General features: G+C 40.1%; 1 protein-coding gene across 9 annotated transcripts in view; it reads left to right on the top strand.

Moving 5' to 3' along the window:
• Positions 1 to 16,656, top strand: part of LOC106024220 (protocadherin alpha-C2) — a 190,974-nt gene that overhangs the window by 29,823 nt on the left and 144,495 nt on the right. For 2 of the 9 annotated variants that reach the window (XM_034291639.1, XM_029119231.2), the window contains exon 1: positions 3,474 to 5,986. The exons of 5 other annotated variants lie outside the window; for them this stretch is intronic. In XM_034291639.1, coding sequence (XP_034147530.1) covers positions 3,632 to 5,986 — 2,355 coding nt within the window. In that variant the 5' untranslated portion in view covers positions 3,474 to 3,631. Of the gene's footprint in view, positions 1 to 3,473; positions 5,987 to 7,517; positions 10,041 to 12,331; positions 14,776 to 16,656 lie in introns of those variants that run through there. 2 more of the 9 variants (XM_029119226.2, XM_034291638.1) reach the window with 2 other exon arrangements.

The raw sequence follows: 16,656 nt of genomic DNA, 5'->3' as shown, positions 1-16,656 counted from the left end.
TATGTACGCAAAAGGAAGATAGTGGGTTGATTTTTTTACATGGTAAAATATTCTCATTGAATTAAGTGCCTCAGGCAGGTGCAGACTGTGATATCTATAAATGCAAACCGTCGAAGTGATCCTACATTGTCCCATTTATAATTTGTACTTAAAACCAAATCTTCGTTTGCAATCTAGAACTTGTCAGATGGAAGCATATTTTAGATGGAGTATCTTGTGACTGCTGTTCGTGATCAGCTTTTTGTTGACGTGTGCTAGAAGTATGGTTTAGTATAAGTTGTTGCAGTTCTGCTCATGGTGTCGCTGCTCTACAGTGCTAGAAACATGTATTTTGTTTAAATCCCTCCCTATCTTTGTCAGTATATGGGTTGAGAAAACGGGCACCGGCGTATTGGAAGGGAGAAAACCGTTCTCGTTTGAATGGATGTCGTTGACAGCCTTGGCGTTTTGACATTTCTAAATAAAGCGGACTTCAAGTGATGCTGACAAACTAACACGACTAAAATGGTAGACAGACAGAGAAGAATGGCACCTCTCGGAGCAATATTATGGTTTGTATTTCTGCAGTGCTTTTGCGGTGGAGCTTATTGCGAAATGCGTTATTCCATCGCTGAGGAATCGAAGGAAGGTATTTATGTAGGAGACATAGCAAAGGATTTGGGCTTCAACGTGGATAAACTTGCGGAGCGGAGGTTTCGGATTGTATCTGGCAATTACGAAGATATTTTCCAGATCAACCAAGACAATGGCGCGCTTTATGTGAAAAAAAACATCGACAGGGAGGAGCTGTGCGAGAAAAGCGCTGTGTGCTTGATCAACCTAAAAACCATAGCTGAAAATCCTTTGGAAATACATTATGTTGAGGTAGAAATCACAGATATTAATGACCATTCTCCTAATTTCCCGGATGAGGTGAAATATTTGGAAATATCTGAGAGCGTTATGCTCCAGGGTACGCGCTTTCCTCTGGACGCTGCGCGTGACCCTGATGTTGGAGCTAATAGTCTTCGTAGGTACATTCTCAGTCCAAACGAGCACTTTGAGTTAGATGTTAAAAATCGAGGTGATGATAAAATTCCTTTTCTAATATTAAAAAAACCGCTAGACAGAGAGCAGAAGCCAGAGATAGTGTTAACTTTAAATGCATTTGATGGTGGTAAGCCAGTGAGATCTGGTACAGTCAATATAACAATAACTGTGATTGATGTAAATGACAACACACCAATATTTGACCGACAGGTGTATACAGTAACGTTAGAGGAAAATTCTCCCTTAGGAACTTCAGTTTTACGGCTTCACGCGTCTGATTTAGATGATGGCGCAAATGGAGATATTACGTACACATTTGACAACAGCCTAAAAAGCAAAGCTTTTGATTTATTCAAGATAGATTCTTCTACAGGTGAGATAACGGTAAAAGGATTAATAGACTTTGAGGAGCAGAGCGTGTATGAAATTGATGTGCAGGCATCAGACAAAGGCTCAGTAACTTTGACTGGTCACTGCAGTGTAGTCATCAACCTGAAAGATGTAAATGACAACGCACCAAAAATGGACGTTACCTCTCTGTCAAGCCAAGTACCAGAGGACGCTCGACCTGGGACAGCTGTAGCTTTAATAAGCGTGTCTGACATGGACTCTGGTGAAAATGGTTTAGTTGTATGTACAATCTCAGACAACACCCCATTCGAATTAAAACCGTCATTTAAAAAAAATATGTATTCTTTGAACACTAAAAGTAGATTGGATAGAGAGTCCGAGCACGTTTACTCAGTGACTATAACTGCTACGGATAAAGGAGACCCATCACTGTCCTCCTATAAAACCATCACGGTATATATCTCAGATGTTAACGATAACAGCCCAGAGTTCTCACAGAGTCCTTACACTTTTTATATCCCAGAAAACAATGCACCAGGCGCGTATGTGTTTTCCATTAGTGCATCAGATCAAGACAAGGATGAAAACGCGCATGTGTCTTACAATATTTGGAAAGGCGACGGAGTAACAGCTCTTGTTTCCTATCTAAATATAAATTCTGATGATGGTAGCATTTATGCGCTAAAAAGTTTTGACTTTGAAGCGTTAAAAACATTTAATTTCGAAGTTGTAGCTACAGACTCCGGAACTCCGTCACTAAGCAGCAACGTAACAGTGAACGTGTTCATTCTGGATCAGAACGACAACGCTCCAGTGATCTTGTATCCAGTCAGTACAAACGGTTCCGCTGAAGGTGTGGAGGAGATTCCCCGTAATGTGAACGCAGGCCATCTGGTGACTAAAGTGAGAGCCTATGACGCTGATATTGGATATAATGGCTGGTTATTATTTTCAATTCAGGAAGTTACTGACCACAGTCTCTTTGCTTTGGACCGCTATACTGGACAGATAAGGACACTTCGGCCATTCACAGAGACAGACGAGGCTGAGCATAAACTGGTCATACTAGTAAAAGACAATGGGAACGTTTCACTCTCAGCAACAGCTACTGTGATTATCAACGCTGTGGAGCCCAAAGAGGCTTTTGCGGCTTCTGATGTTAAAAGCCCAGTAAAAGACGAAGAGGAGAACAGCATCACATTTTATCTGATAATTACCTTGGGGACAGTTTCCACTCTTTTTCTCGTCAGTATTATCGTGCTGATTGTAATCCAGTGCTCAAAAACCCCAGGCGTTTCTTCAAATTCTTTACAAGATGTGAATTACGACGGGACACTGTGCCACAGCATCCAGTACAGATCTGGAGACAAACGGTACATGTTAGTTGGGCCCAGAATGAGTATAGGTTCTACTATAGTCCCTGGCAGTAATGGAAATACTCTAGTGCAATCCGAACACAAAAGGAGAGAATCTGGAGAGGTAAGAAGGTGTATAAGTTACATGCTGCATACAGCCTGTGATTTTCTTAAACTGTGTAAACCATTTTTTTGTTTATTTTAGTTCTGTTGTCTATCGCAGCTCGTAGGCAATTGCCTTGAATTGAATATTTAAATGTCATTTCAAAACCACATATTTGCTTCTGAATTTGATATGCAGGAAGTATATCTTCAATTTGTCGCTTTGGAGCTCTGAGTTCTATTGCCACATTTTATCGAGCTATGAGTTTTTGTGACTTTATGTACTGGTGCTAGGTCGCTGACAGAGTTGAAACGTTCTGATTTCTTGTGACTGTGCAGGAGGAAAATACAATTAATTAAACTAGGCGCTTTATTGTATCTTATAATAAATCCATACGTTGTTTGAAGATTATATTAGTCTAACGCACAAAAAGTCAACACAGTTTAAGTACATAATTGTTCGTCTGTTTTATGCGAAAGTGGTCACAGTGTCCTGTACACAACCATGCAATGTGTGATGGAATCGCATGGTGTCAGTGGTTAATCAGAATAACGCTCTTGAAGTCTTTCATTGCGTCATGTTTGAGTCCTCCCCCGTGGTTGGTAAGTAATATATCTGCTAGCAGACAACAGTCGTGAGCTGCGAGAAAATAATTTGAACGCTACCAAAAATATTTTTTGTTTAGATTAACAAGCAGTTTTGTTCTTTTGGGAACATAATGGTTAAGGTGTCATTGATGAAAGAGGCATAGGTTGCCGTGTTTTGGATTATTGTTGGACTAAATATCAGAAACATGGAACAAAGAGGAGACGGGGCATGGAAGCGACGGACGCGTTGGATCTTGGTTGCTTTAGTTATCTTTATGAGCACGGCTTCAGCTCAGATAAGATACGCCACTTTTGAAGAACTCAAAGAAGGATCTTTTGTGGGGAATATAGCAAAGGATTTGGGAATAGATATGAATAATTTGAAGGAAAGGGGATTTCGAATCGTGTCTGGCTCAACCGAGCCCCTTTTTCGGGTAAATCAGAAAGACGGCATATTGTATGTAAACCACAAAATAGATAGAGAGGAGGTGTGCGACCGGAGCAGCGTGTGTTTGATCAACCTGAAAACCGTTATAGAGAACCCGCTAGAGATCCATTATGTTACGGTGGAGGTGTTAGATGTAAACGACCATTCGCCCAGCTTTGCGGAAAAAGAAAAACGTTTTGAAATATCGGAGTCTGTTATACCAGGGGCGCGATTTCAGCTTCAACCAGCGAGCGACCCAGATGGTGGCATATACTCTGTCCAACAATATAAACTCAGTCACAATGATCATTTCCGTTTAGAAGTAAAAGACCGCGGAAAAGACGGAAAATTACCTATTCTAAATCTACAAAAACCATTAGATAGAGAAGCTACACAAAGTCATTCATTACTACTCACAGCCATTGATGGAGGAAAGCCTCCCAGGTCTGGAACCATAGAAATAGCGGTGTGTGTGTTAGATGTAAATGATAATATACCTTTTTTCGCAAACGAGTCATACTCCGTGACTATAAATGAAAATACTCCTATTGGCACAACCGTTGTACAGGTTAAAGCTACCGATGTAGACGAGGGTTCAAACGGTGAAGTAGTTTATTCGTTTGGTAGTAACGTGAATAGTAAGGTGCGTAACATTTTTGCTGTTGATACCAATTCAGGTGAAATAATTGTCAAAGAACATATCGACTTTGAAATTGAAGACAGTTATGAGATTGATATACAGGCATCCGATAAAGGATCTGCTCCTTTAACAGCAGACAAAAGCGTAACAGTAAAGATAGTTGACCTGAATGACAATGCACCTGAGATAGAGGTGACATCCTTTTCTAACGCAGTCCCAGAAAATTGTAGACCAGGAACCACTGTAGCACTGATTAGTGTTAATGATTTAGACTCCGGTCTAAATGGGAAAGTTATCTGCTCTCTAAGCGAAAACACTGCATTCACGTTAACGCCGTCTTTACAGGATAACATGTACTCTGTAGTCACCAAGTCACCACTTGATAGAGAAAAACAATTTCAATATGATCTAAGAATAGTAGCCAAGGACGCAGGTCAGCCTTCCTTGTCATCTGTAAAGACTATAAGGGTTGTTGTGTCAGATGTAAATGATAACAGTCCTGATTTTTCACTGAGCCCCTATACTTTCTATGTTACTGAGAATAACGACCCAGGCGCTTCAGTATTTTCAGTGAGTGCGTCAGATCGTGACATAAATGAAAATGCAGTTATTTCATATCATATTCTGAGAGAAGGTGGTGACGGGAACAAATTGGAATCTTTTCTCAACATAAATCCTGAAAATGGAAACATTTTTGCTCTAAAAAGCTTCGACTTTGAAACTTTAAAAACATTCTCATTCCACGTTGTAGCAACAGATTCTGGAACTCCGTCACTAAGTAACAATGTTACAGTGAACGTGTTCATTCTGGATCAGAACGACAACGCTCCAGTGATCTTGTATCCAGCCAGCGCTAACCGTTCTGCTGAAGGTGTGGAGGAGATTCCCCGTAATGTGAACGCAGGCCATCTGGTGACTAAAGTGAGAGCCTATGACGCTGATATTGGATATAACGGCTGGTTATTATTTTCATTACAGGAAGTCACTGACCACAGTCTCTTTGCTTTGGACCGCTATACAGGACAGATAAGGACACTTAGGTCATTCACAGAGACAGACGAGGCTGAGCATAAACTGGTCATACTGGTAAAAGACAACGGGAACGTTTCACTCTCGGCAACAGCTACTGTGATTATCAACGCTGTGGAGCCCAAAGAGGCTTTTGCGGCTTCTGATGTAAAAAGCGCAGTAAAAGACGAGGAGGAAAACGGTGTTACCCTGTATTTGATCATTACTTTGGGGTCAGTTTCAGCACTTTTTCTGCTCAGTATCATCGTGTTGATTATAATGCAGTGCTCCAAAGACCCAGACTATCCCTCCAAGTCTCTACAGGATGTGAATTATGACGGGACACTGTGCCATAGCATTCAATACAGATCTGGAGACAAACGGTACATGTTAGTCGGACCCAGAATGAGTATAGGATCTAGTGTAGTCCCAGCCAGCAATGGGAATACTTTAGTGTTACCCGAACACAGGAGATCTTCGGGAGAGGTAAGACTTTTCAAATTTTCTCCTATTTCACAATTCTTAACATTTCCATGGGCATTGAGAGAGCGTATGCATTTCGAAAACTGTCTAGAAGGATCATATCGTGTTTTTTTGCCTTTCCGTTTGTTTTCAGTTAAAGGTCGATTGCTATGCTCCTTTGGATGGCTTCGTTGCTTCCACGATTCACACTCGTGGCAGTGGGCTCACCCAAAATTCCGGAAATGTGTTTCAAAACGTCTGCACAAGAAGTCTTTGTGGGATGTACACACGTCATAATTAAATAACCTGGCAAGGTCAAGCGTTACAAGCATAGAAGTTTATTTTATCTAAAACTGTATAACTTGAACTGTCCAAAACAAGGAATATCCAAGAAGTACACAGGTCGGACATTTCAGATTATACACGTGTGCTGGCAATTATTTGTTTTAATATATAGCCTACTGCTTTTTACAGAGCCTTCAGAAAGTATTCAAACCCTTTCACTTTCTCAAAATGATATATATTTTGCGATCAATCTACACAGAGTACACCATAATGAAAAAAACAACAACTCATTTTTAGATTTCACAGTTTCGAGACTTCTTGGTTATGCCTCTCATATAATAATTCGGGCATTTTCTCTGATTCTTCCTTGTAAATTCTCTCAGGTTCTGTGAGATTGAATGGGGAGCCTTAGTCTGCTATAGATGCCTATAGATGCTCAATAAGGTTCAAGTCCAGGCTTTGGCTGGGCCACTTAAGTATGTTCCCAGGTTTATCCCCGAGCCACTCCAGCTTTGTCATTACTGTGTGCTTCGGTCGTTGTTATTCCTAAATATGTATCTTTGCCCTGGTCTGAGGTTTTGTACGCTCTGGATCAGTTTTTTTCTTGAAGTACCTCTCTGTTTTTTCCTACGTTGTTCCTTCCATCTGTTCGGTTATCATGAACTGGTCGCTGTCCACCACTGTAGTGCTGGAAAACCGTCCAAGTTGTGTATTCTTTGAACGTATTAAGGCTTGTCAAAAGGAGAATATATATCAACTGCAAATGTTTGGAAATATAATATTTTTATCATTTTTATTTCCTGGAGGCAAAGTTGTTAAATACTATATGCTAGTGGTTACTATATGGGCACAAAAAGACTAATCGTAAACTGTTTGGTCTGAACCCTTGATGCTGATTGGCTAAAAACCATTGTTATGACAAAAAATATGTTTAACACTTCTAATTACATTAGTTAACAGTTTATCATAGCGGGTTCTAAGGTTTCTAGTATTTATACTAAACAGCCCTTAGATCTTTGTAAATCGTCCATTTACCACGTATTGCTTAACTGTACATTAGGGTTTGTGAATTGTACACCGGTGTATAGTCTGGTGAAAAACATTTATACACCCAGAAGATTGTGCAATCTGAGGTAGAATCGCATGGTGTCAGCACCCGTCTATAATAACGCTTCTGGCAGACTTACTCTAGTCCTACTTTTGAGACCGGCCCCTTTTGAGTCCGTTTTAGTCTTACTGATTCAGTAGAATATTGCTAGAGGAATACAGTTGCGCAGCTTCGTGGAGAGAATAAGATCTAATACTGTCTTTTTAAAACATTATTGGATGTTGGACACTGATCATGAAATTGAATACAATTGATAGACAACTGTCACAAATGGTTGTATAGAGGAGATCGTTTGGATTATTTTCTACTTGTCTAGAAAACATGGAACAAAGAGGATGCAAGACATGGCGAAGGCGACGACAATGGGTCGTCTTTGTGGTTGTTTTAATTATTTTTTGTAGCGGAACATCTGCACAGATAAGATACTCAATTTCTGAAGAGATTAAAGAAGGAACGGTCGTGGGAAATATAGCTAAGGATTTGGGAATAGATTTTAGTATTTTAAAGGATAGGGGATTTCGAATCGTGCCTGGCTCGACGGAGACCCTATTCCAGCTAAATCAGGATGACGGCATCTTATACGTAAAACAGAAAATAGACAGAGAAGAGGTGTGTGAACGAAGCAGCGCGTGTTTGATCAACCTGAAAACCGTTCTAGAGAACCCGCTGGAGATTCATTATGTCACAGTGGAGGTGTTAGATGTTAACGACCATTCACCCAGCTTTCCAGAGAAAGAGAAACGGTTAGAGATTTCTGAATCCGCTTTACCAGGAGCAAAATTTCAACTTCAAGCAGCGCGTGATTCTGACAGTGGAGTGTATTCAGTTCAGCAATATAAATTGAGTCATAATGAGCATTTTCGTTTGGAGGTTAAAGACCGAGGTGAAGACCGCAAAACCCCAAGCCTTATTTTACAGAAAACACTAGATCGAGAAGCTGTAAAAAGTCACAGCTTATTACTGACAGCCTTCGACGGAGGGAAACCTCCTAAATCCGGAGATATGAAAATAACTATAGATGTATCAGATGTCAATGACAATCCTCCTGTCTTTACTAAAGATGCGTACTCTGTGTTATTGAATGAAAATGCTCCTTTAGGAACCACTGTGTTGCAGGTAAATGCCACTGATTTGGACGAAGGTTCTAATGGTGAAGTAATTTATTCTTTTGGTAATGATGTAGACAGGAAGGCACTGGAATGCCTTGATTTAGACCCGATTACTGGCGAAATAATTGTAACAGGTCGTATTGATTTCGAAGAAAAAAACAAATACGAACTCGATATACAAGTATCAGACAAAGGCGCGGCTACTTTGACTTCAGACAAAATAGTGATTATTAATATTGTTGACGTAAACGATAATGCACCACATATTGAAGTGACATCTTTCTCTAACTCAATCCCAGAGGATTCTAGACCTGGTACCACGGTGGCACTAATCAGTATTAATGATTTGGACTCTGGTCTCAATGGCAAAGTTCTCTGCTCTATACTTGAAGTCATCCCTTTCACGTTAACACCATCTTTACAAGATAACATGTACTCTGTAGCCACCAAGTCGCCACTGGACAGAGAGAAACAATCTGAATATGATATAACAATAGTAGCCAAAGACGCAGGTCAGCCTTCCTTGTCATCTGTAAAGACTATCAGGGTTGTTGTGTCAGATGTGAATGATAACAGTCCTGAGTTTTCACAGAGCCCCTACACTTTCTATGTTACTGAGAATAACCACCCAGGCGCTTCGGTGTTTTACGTGAATGCCTCAGATCGTGATATAAATGAAAACGCGTATATTTCATATCACATTCTGAGAGATGCTGGTAACGAGAACAAATTGGCATCTTTTCTGAACATAAATTCGGAAAACGGAAACATTCTGGCGCTCAAAAGCTTTGACTTTGAAACATTAAAAACATTCACATTCCAAGTTGTAGCTACAGACTCTGGAACTCCGCCACTAAGCAGCAACGTAACAGTGAACGTGTTCATTCTGGATCAGAACGACAACGCTCCAGTGATCTTGTATCCAGTCAGTACTAACAGTTCCGCTGAAGGTGTGGAGGAGATTCCGCGTAACGTGAACGCGGGCCATTTGGTGACTAAAGTGAGAGCCTATGACGCTGATATTGGATATAATGGCTGGTTATTATTCTCACTTCAGGAAGTTACTGACCACAGCCTCTTTGCTTTGGACCGCTATACAGGACAGATAAGGACACTTCGGTCATTCACAGAGACAGACGAGGCTGAGCATAAACTGGTCATACTAGTGAAAGACAATGGGAACGTTTCACTCTCAGCAACAGCTACTGTGATTATCAACGCTGTGGAGCCCAAAGATGCGTTTGCAGCATCTGATGTTAAAAGCGCAGTAAAAGACGAGGAGGAAAACAGCGTTACATTTTATTTGATCATTACTCTGGGGTCAGTTTCAGCCCTGTTTCTCATCAGTATCATCGTGTTGATTGCAATGCAGTGCTCCAAAGACCCAGACAATTCCTCCAAGTCTTTACAAGATGTGAATTATGACGGGACACTGTGCCACAGCATTCAGTACAGATCTGGAGACAAACGGTACATGTTAGTTGGACCCAGAATAAGTATAGGTTCTACTATAGTCCCGGGCAGCAATGGGAATACTCTAGTGCTTCCCGACCACAGGAGGAGAGAATCTGGAGAGGTAAGAAAATTAATACGTCCCATACATCCTATGATTTTCTTAAACTATGCAAACTATTATTCTGAGTGTGTTTGTTTCAGTTACGTTGCATACAAGAGATTGTATGTAATTGCCTTAAATTGTTTTGAGTATTTATTCTATTTAATTTAAATACCACATATTTGCTTCAGATTTTGATGTGTAGTTTGACTGACTACATGTACCTAACACACACGAGTAAATACCAATATTTCAATTGGTAATTTCAAGTCACATTAGTAAACAGAACTAACAATGTTAAAAAGGCTACACAAAAAATATTTTGATTTAATTTACTTCCTGAAATGACTGGATTTAAATGGAATTGGCCCAATACCTGGTGCGGTAATATGAATAACTAAATCGCACGATAACATACCATTCATCATCAATGTTCAAAATTATATTACATAATGTCAGATGTGCGTTGGTTATAAAGTTGCATTGAAGCATAGCATTAAAATGTCAAAATAATGTTACATTTAAGACCTTGCATTTCAACCCTGTTCTCCTATGCGAGAAAATCCCATGAAGCACACATGGGAAGGACGCTTGAATCTTGTCCGAAAAAATGTACATGCCATGTAACACAATTCCACATATCAAATAGGCTTTTAATTTCACTTGTCAAAAAATATTATAGAATGTTGCATGTTGGAAATGTTCGTGGCACGCCGCAAGCGAAGTGCCACTACTGCGTTCAATGGCACTGACGAAACTGTAAAAATGGTCTGCAAAAAAGCAAGCATAAGCTCTAGACAGATTTGTTTTTGATACTGTGTAAGCCATGATCTGTTAAACCAAATGGGAAAACGTCTTTCAGCATTTAAAATGAGAGAGGCATTGCTGAATTTGGAACCTGCATCTTGTGGCTGCACCAATTCAGAAAAATAAGTATGAGTTAGTTCATGTCATTCTTTTTAGTTTAGTAGGAATACATTGAAACTATAGCTCTACCTTTAACATTCAGCCAATGTAGAAATGCTTGCAATGGAGCATGATGAAATGGCAACCCTATTTAGCAATAGTGAGAGTTTATTTAGTGTGTTATTCAACAGCGGTGAGAGAAGTGCATAGCTTTTTTGCATATCTTAACGGGAAAAAAGTTATTTATTTTGTAATGTTGCCATGATGAAAAAAAGCTGCTCTTGAAATATCTTTAATATGTAAGTCAAAAGAGAGATCAGCGTCCATAGTCACACACAGGGACATCGCTAGTCCTATTTTAGGGTGGCTTTACCTTGTATTTTTGCAGATACTTGTTTAATATTTATGTACAGATAATTGTAAACGGTATAATTAAAACTTTTACAAATGGTTTGCAAATGGTTGGACCTAATAAACAGTTAACCACATTTTGGTTGGCAATACATTTGGTGGTGATATGTGTGAGACAGTTTGACATCAGTTTTTGAGAATAGTTGTTCTGAAAGGGGGTTGGCCCTTTGAATTGTGTAGTCATGTGACTGTTGATCCCCTTTCATCAGTTCCACATATTTTCAACATTATTTTGGATGTTTCTTTATACTGAAATAAGTCTATGGTGAAATACAAAATTGAAATACATGATTTTGTTTTCTTTTAACAACCACTTACAGTTGTGCTCATAGGTTTGCATACCCTTGCAGAAATTGTGATATTTTGGCACTGATTTTGAAAAAAGAAATGCTCATATGCCCTGTTTATATCCATTCTTTTTAGCTAGCAGTGATTAAGGTAATGGCTCTACCATCACAGGTTTATAGTTAATCTTGGCCCTAAGTAACTTTCAAATTTCTGAACGATCTAACAAGTTTAAAAAAAAATGAAATTCTACTTGCATAATGCTTTCACTAGTTGCTGCCCACGGCAGTAGTGCTGTAACGATTATATAATTTCAATTACTGTTCCTCTTCAACTTGCGAAGGTGAGACAAAAATGTCTTGTAATTGGGCGAATATAGTCAGTGTAATTTTTTAGGCCAATCCAGGTCTATCTTAACTTTCCTAATCCACACAACCATTTTATTTATTTATTTTCAATAATGTATTGTGTAAAGATATGCATCGTTCAGTAGTATTTCAATGGAATGGATATCAGGACAAAATGACCATGCAATTTTAAATAAAGGCGTTTGGTGTCAGTATCTAACCAGAATAACGCTCCTAATAGATACGCTCTCGTCATACTTTCGAGTCAACCCTTTGCTGGTTTGCAAGCGTGTATTCAATTGCTCGAGGAACAGTCGACAGCTTTGTTTCAGAAATAAGAGCTACAATTTAAATTCTTAACTACGTATTGAATAATGGTAAGATAATGATAATGGATAGAAAACTGTAAGCAATTAAGGAATAGAGAAAGTGCTTATAATCAAATTATGGAACAAAGAAGATGCGCGGCTTGGCGAGAGCAACGGAAGTGGGTGGTCTTCATGGCTGTTTTGTTTTTCCTTTGGAACGAAGCCTCTGCACAGATACGATATTCCATCTCTGAAGAGCAGAAAGAGGAAACCGTTGTGGGGAATATAGCTAAGGATTTGGGAATAGATTTGAGCACCTTGAAGGATAGGGGATTTCGAATCGTTTCTGGTTCGACCGAGCCCCATTTCCAGGTAAACCAGAACGACGGTATCTTGTATGTAAATCACAAAATAGACAGAGAGGAGGTGTGTGAACGGAGCAACGTGTGTTTGATCAACCTCAAAACCGTTCTGGAGAACCCGTTGGAGATACATTATGTCACCGTGGAGGTGTTAGATGTTAACGATCATTCACCCAGCTTTCCCGAGAAAGAGAAACGGTTAGAGATTTCAGAGTCTGCGTTACCAGGGGCGCGATTTCAGCTGCAAGCTGCACGCGATCCAGACGGTGGGGTATATTCGGTTCAGCAGTATAAACTGAGCCCCAATGATCATTTCCGTTTAGAGGTTATGGACCGAGATGAGGATGGTAAAATTCCCATTCTAAATCTCCAGAAACCGCTAGATAAAGAAGCTACGAGGACCCATAGATTACTGTTAACAGCAACTGATGGAGGTAAACCTCCTAGATCTGGAACCATCAACATAATTGTCAACGTTTTAGATGTTAATGATAATATGCCCGTTTTCACTAAAGAATCATACTCTGTTATACTGAATGAAAATTCCCCAATTGGCACAACAGTTGTACAGGTTAACGCCACAGATCTTGACGACGGTTTGAACGGTGAAGTTATTTACTCCTTTGGTAATAATGTGAATAGTAAGTTACGCAAGCTTTTTGATGTAGACACCCATACTGGCGAAATAATTGTTAAAGGGCTGATTGATTTTGAGTTAAAAGATCGCTATGAAATAGATATACAGGCATCTGACCGAGGAGCCGTTCCTCTGACAACTGACAAAAGCGTAAAAATAAAAATAATTGACCTCAACGACAACCCACCTGAGATAGAAATAACATCGTTTTCTAACGCAATCCCCGAAGATTCAAGACTCGGTACCACCGTGGCGTTAATTAGTGTTAATGATTTGGATTCTGGACTCAATGGGAAAGTTATCTGCTCCGTATTGGAAGACGTTCCATTCACATTAATGCCGTCTTTACAGGATAACATGTACTCTCTTGTCACCAAGTCACCACTGGACAGAGAGAAACAATCTGAATATGATTTAACAATAGTAGCCAAAGATGCAGGTCAGCCTTCCTTGTCATCTGTAAAGACTATAAGGGTTGTTGTGTCAGATGTGAATGATAACAGTCCTGAGTTTTCACTGAGTCCCTATACTTACTATGTTACTGAGAATAACGACCCAGGCGCCTCAGTGTTTTACGTGAGTGCCTCAGATCATGATATCAATGAAAACGCACTCATTTCATATCATATTCTGAGAGGTGGTGGCAACGACAATCAATGGGCATCTTTTCTGAACATAAATTCAGAAAATGGAAACATTCTAGCGCTAAAAGCCTTCGACTTTGAAACTTTGAAAACTTTCCAATTCCAAGTTGTTGCTACAGACTCTGGAACTCCGTCACTAAGCAGCAACGTAACAGTGAACGTGTTCATTCTGGATCAGAACGACAACGCTCCAGTGATCTTGTATCCAGTCAGTACTAACGGTTCCGCTGAAGGTGTGGAGGAGATTCCCCGTAATGTGAACGCAGGCCATCTGGTGACTAAAGTGAGAGCCTATGACGCTGATATTGGATACAACGGCTGGTTATTATTTTCACTTCAGGAAGTTACTGACCACAGTCTCTTTGCTTTGGACCGCTATACAGGACAGATAAGGACACTTCGGTCATTCACAGAGACAGACGAGGCTGAGCATAAACTGGTCATACTGGTAAAAGACAATGGGAACGTTTCACTCTCAGCAACAACTACTGTGATTATTAACGCTGTTGAGCCCAAAGAGGCGTTTGCAGCTTCTGATGTTAAAAGCGCAGTAAAAGACGAGGAGGAAAACAGCATCACATTTTATTTGATCATTACTTTGGGATCAGTTTCAGCTCTTTTTCTGATCAGTATCGTCGTGTTGATTGTAATGCAGTGTTCCAAAGACCCAGACTATTCCTCCAAGTCTTTACAAGATGCAAATTACGACGGGACACTTTGCCACAGCATTCAGTACAGATCCGGAGACAAACGGTACATGTTAGTTGGACCCAGAATGAGTATAGGTTCTACTATAGTCCCGGGCAGCAATGGGAATACTCTAGTGCTACCCGAACACAGGAGATCTTCCGGAGAGGTAAGAAGTTGAAACAACCTTGTATTTCCCAATTCTGCAACTGACCATGTACATAATGAGTGTATGGAGTTTTAAAACGACACCACCACATCTCATTGAATAAAGGTGTATTAATGACCTTGTTGACAGTCCAGCTTCGCTTATATAACTCAGGACGTGTAGCTGTCCACCGCAATGGTGCTGAAACAGAGTTTAGTTGGACTTGGGTTATTTAACCTTTGTTGTTTGGAAAGTGAGTATATTTAAATGCTTGTGAAGTTGATGTTGTTTTCGCCTTGGTGGCATATTTACTTGATGACCTTAATGTGGGTATAAGATATCTTAAGGCTCATACTGGTCTGTGAAGTCTATCCGACCGTTACAGCTTTGTCAGTAAAACTGTCTAGAATTGCTTTCCCACCCATTAGTAAACATAAACAGCAGTGCAATGTGGCGTTGAATCGCATGGTGTCAGCAACAAACTAGAATAACGCTCCTGTTAGAAATATTGTAGTCATCTTTTGGAGATCGCCCCCTAGCTGTATTTTATTCAGTCGCTGAAAGAGTACGGTCGTTCAGCTTCGTGCACGGAATAAGATATACAATTGACGTTCTTAAAACAATTTTGGACATTTAACATTCATGATGAAGTTGATTATACTTGATAGACATCTGATACCAGTAGAGGAATAGTAGAAGAGCTGTGGATTATTGCTTTGTCTTCAAACATGGAACAAAGAGGTTGCGGGGCATGGCGAGAGCAACGGCAGTGGGTCGTCTTGGTGGTGGATCTATTTCTCTTTTGGAGTGGAACTTCTGCACAGATAAGATACACAATTTCCGAAGAACTTAAGGAAGAAACTGTCGTAGGGAATATAGCTAAGGATTTGGGAATAGATATGAGCACCTTGAAGGATAGGGGATTTCGAATTGTTTCTGGCTCGATGGAGCCCCTTTTCCAGGTAAACCAGAATGACGGCGCCTTGTATGTGCACAGCAAAATAGATCGAGAGGAGGTGTGTGAGCGGAGCAACGTGTGTTTGATCAATCTCAAAACCGTTCTGGAGAACCCGTTGGAGATCCATTATGTCACGGTGGAGGTGTTAGATGTTAACGACCATTCACCCAGCTTTCCCGAGAAAGAGAAACGGTTGGAGATTTCAGAGTCTGCAGTACCAGGGGCTCGATTTCAGTTGAATGCTGCGCGTGATAGAGATGGAGGCATTAATTCTATTCAGCAGTATAAACTGAGCACAAATGATCATTTTCGTTTGGAAGTAAAAGATCGAGGTGAGGACCGCAAAACACCTACTTTGATTTTGCAGAAGTCATTAGACAGAGAGACAGTAAGGAGTCATACATTACTGCTTACCGCAATTGATGGAGGAAAACCTCCGAGATCTGGAGACATGAGAATAACTGTAGATGTATTAGATGTAAACGACAACACCCCTATTTTTAGTAAGGACGTATATTCGGTACTGCTAAATGAAAATGCACCTTTTGGCACGACAGTAATACACATTAATGCTACGGATTTGGACGAAGGTTTAAATGGTGAAGTGATGTATTCTTTCGCAAACGACGTAGGTGGTATGGTACGGAAACGTTTTAATTTAGACGCAATAACCGGGGAAATAACAGTGACAGGTATTGTTAATTTTGAGGAAAGCCACAGCTTCGAAATTGATGTACAGGCATCAGACAAAGGGACAGCTCCTTTGACAACAGACAAAACAATTATTATTAATATTGTTGATGTTAATGACAATGCACCTGAGATAGAGATAACATCATTCTCCAATGCCATCCCCGAGGACTCCAGACTCTGAACCACTGTAGCTTTAATCAGTGTTAATGATTTGGACTCAGGTGTCAATGGTAAGGTTGTATGCTCTATAA

This window comes from Esox lucius, chromosome 4 (genome assembly GCF_011004845.1).
Source record: "Esox lucius isolate fEsoLuc1 chromosome 4, fEsoLuc1.pri, whole genome shotgun sequence".
NCBI classification, from domain to species: domain Eukaryota; kingdom Metazoa; phylum Chordata; class Actinopteri; order Esociformes; family Esocidae; genus Esox; species Esox lucius.
Note: the sequence above shows the minus strand (reverse complement) of the source record. Positions and strands in the feature narration are given on the sequence as shown.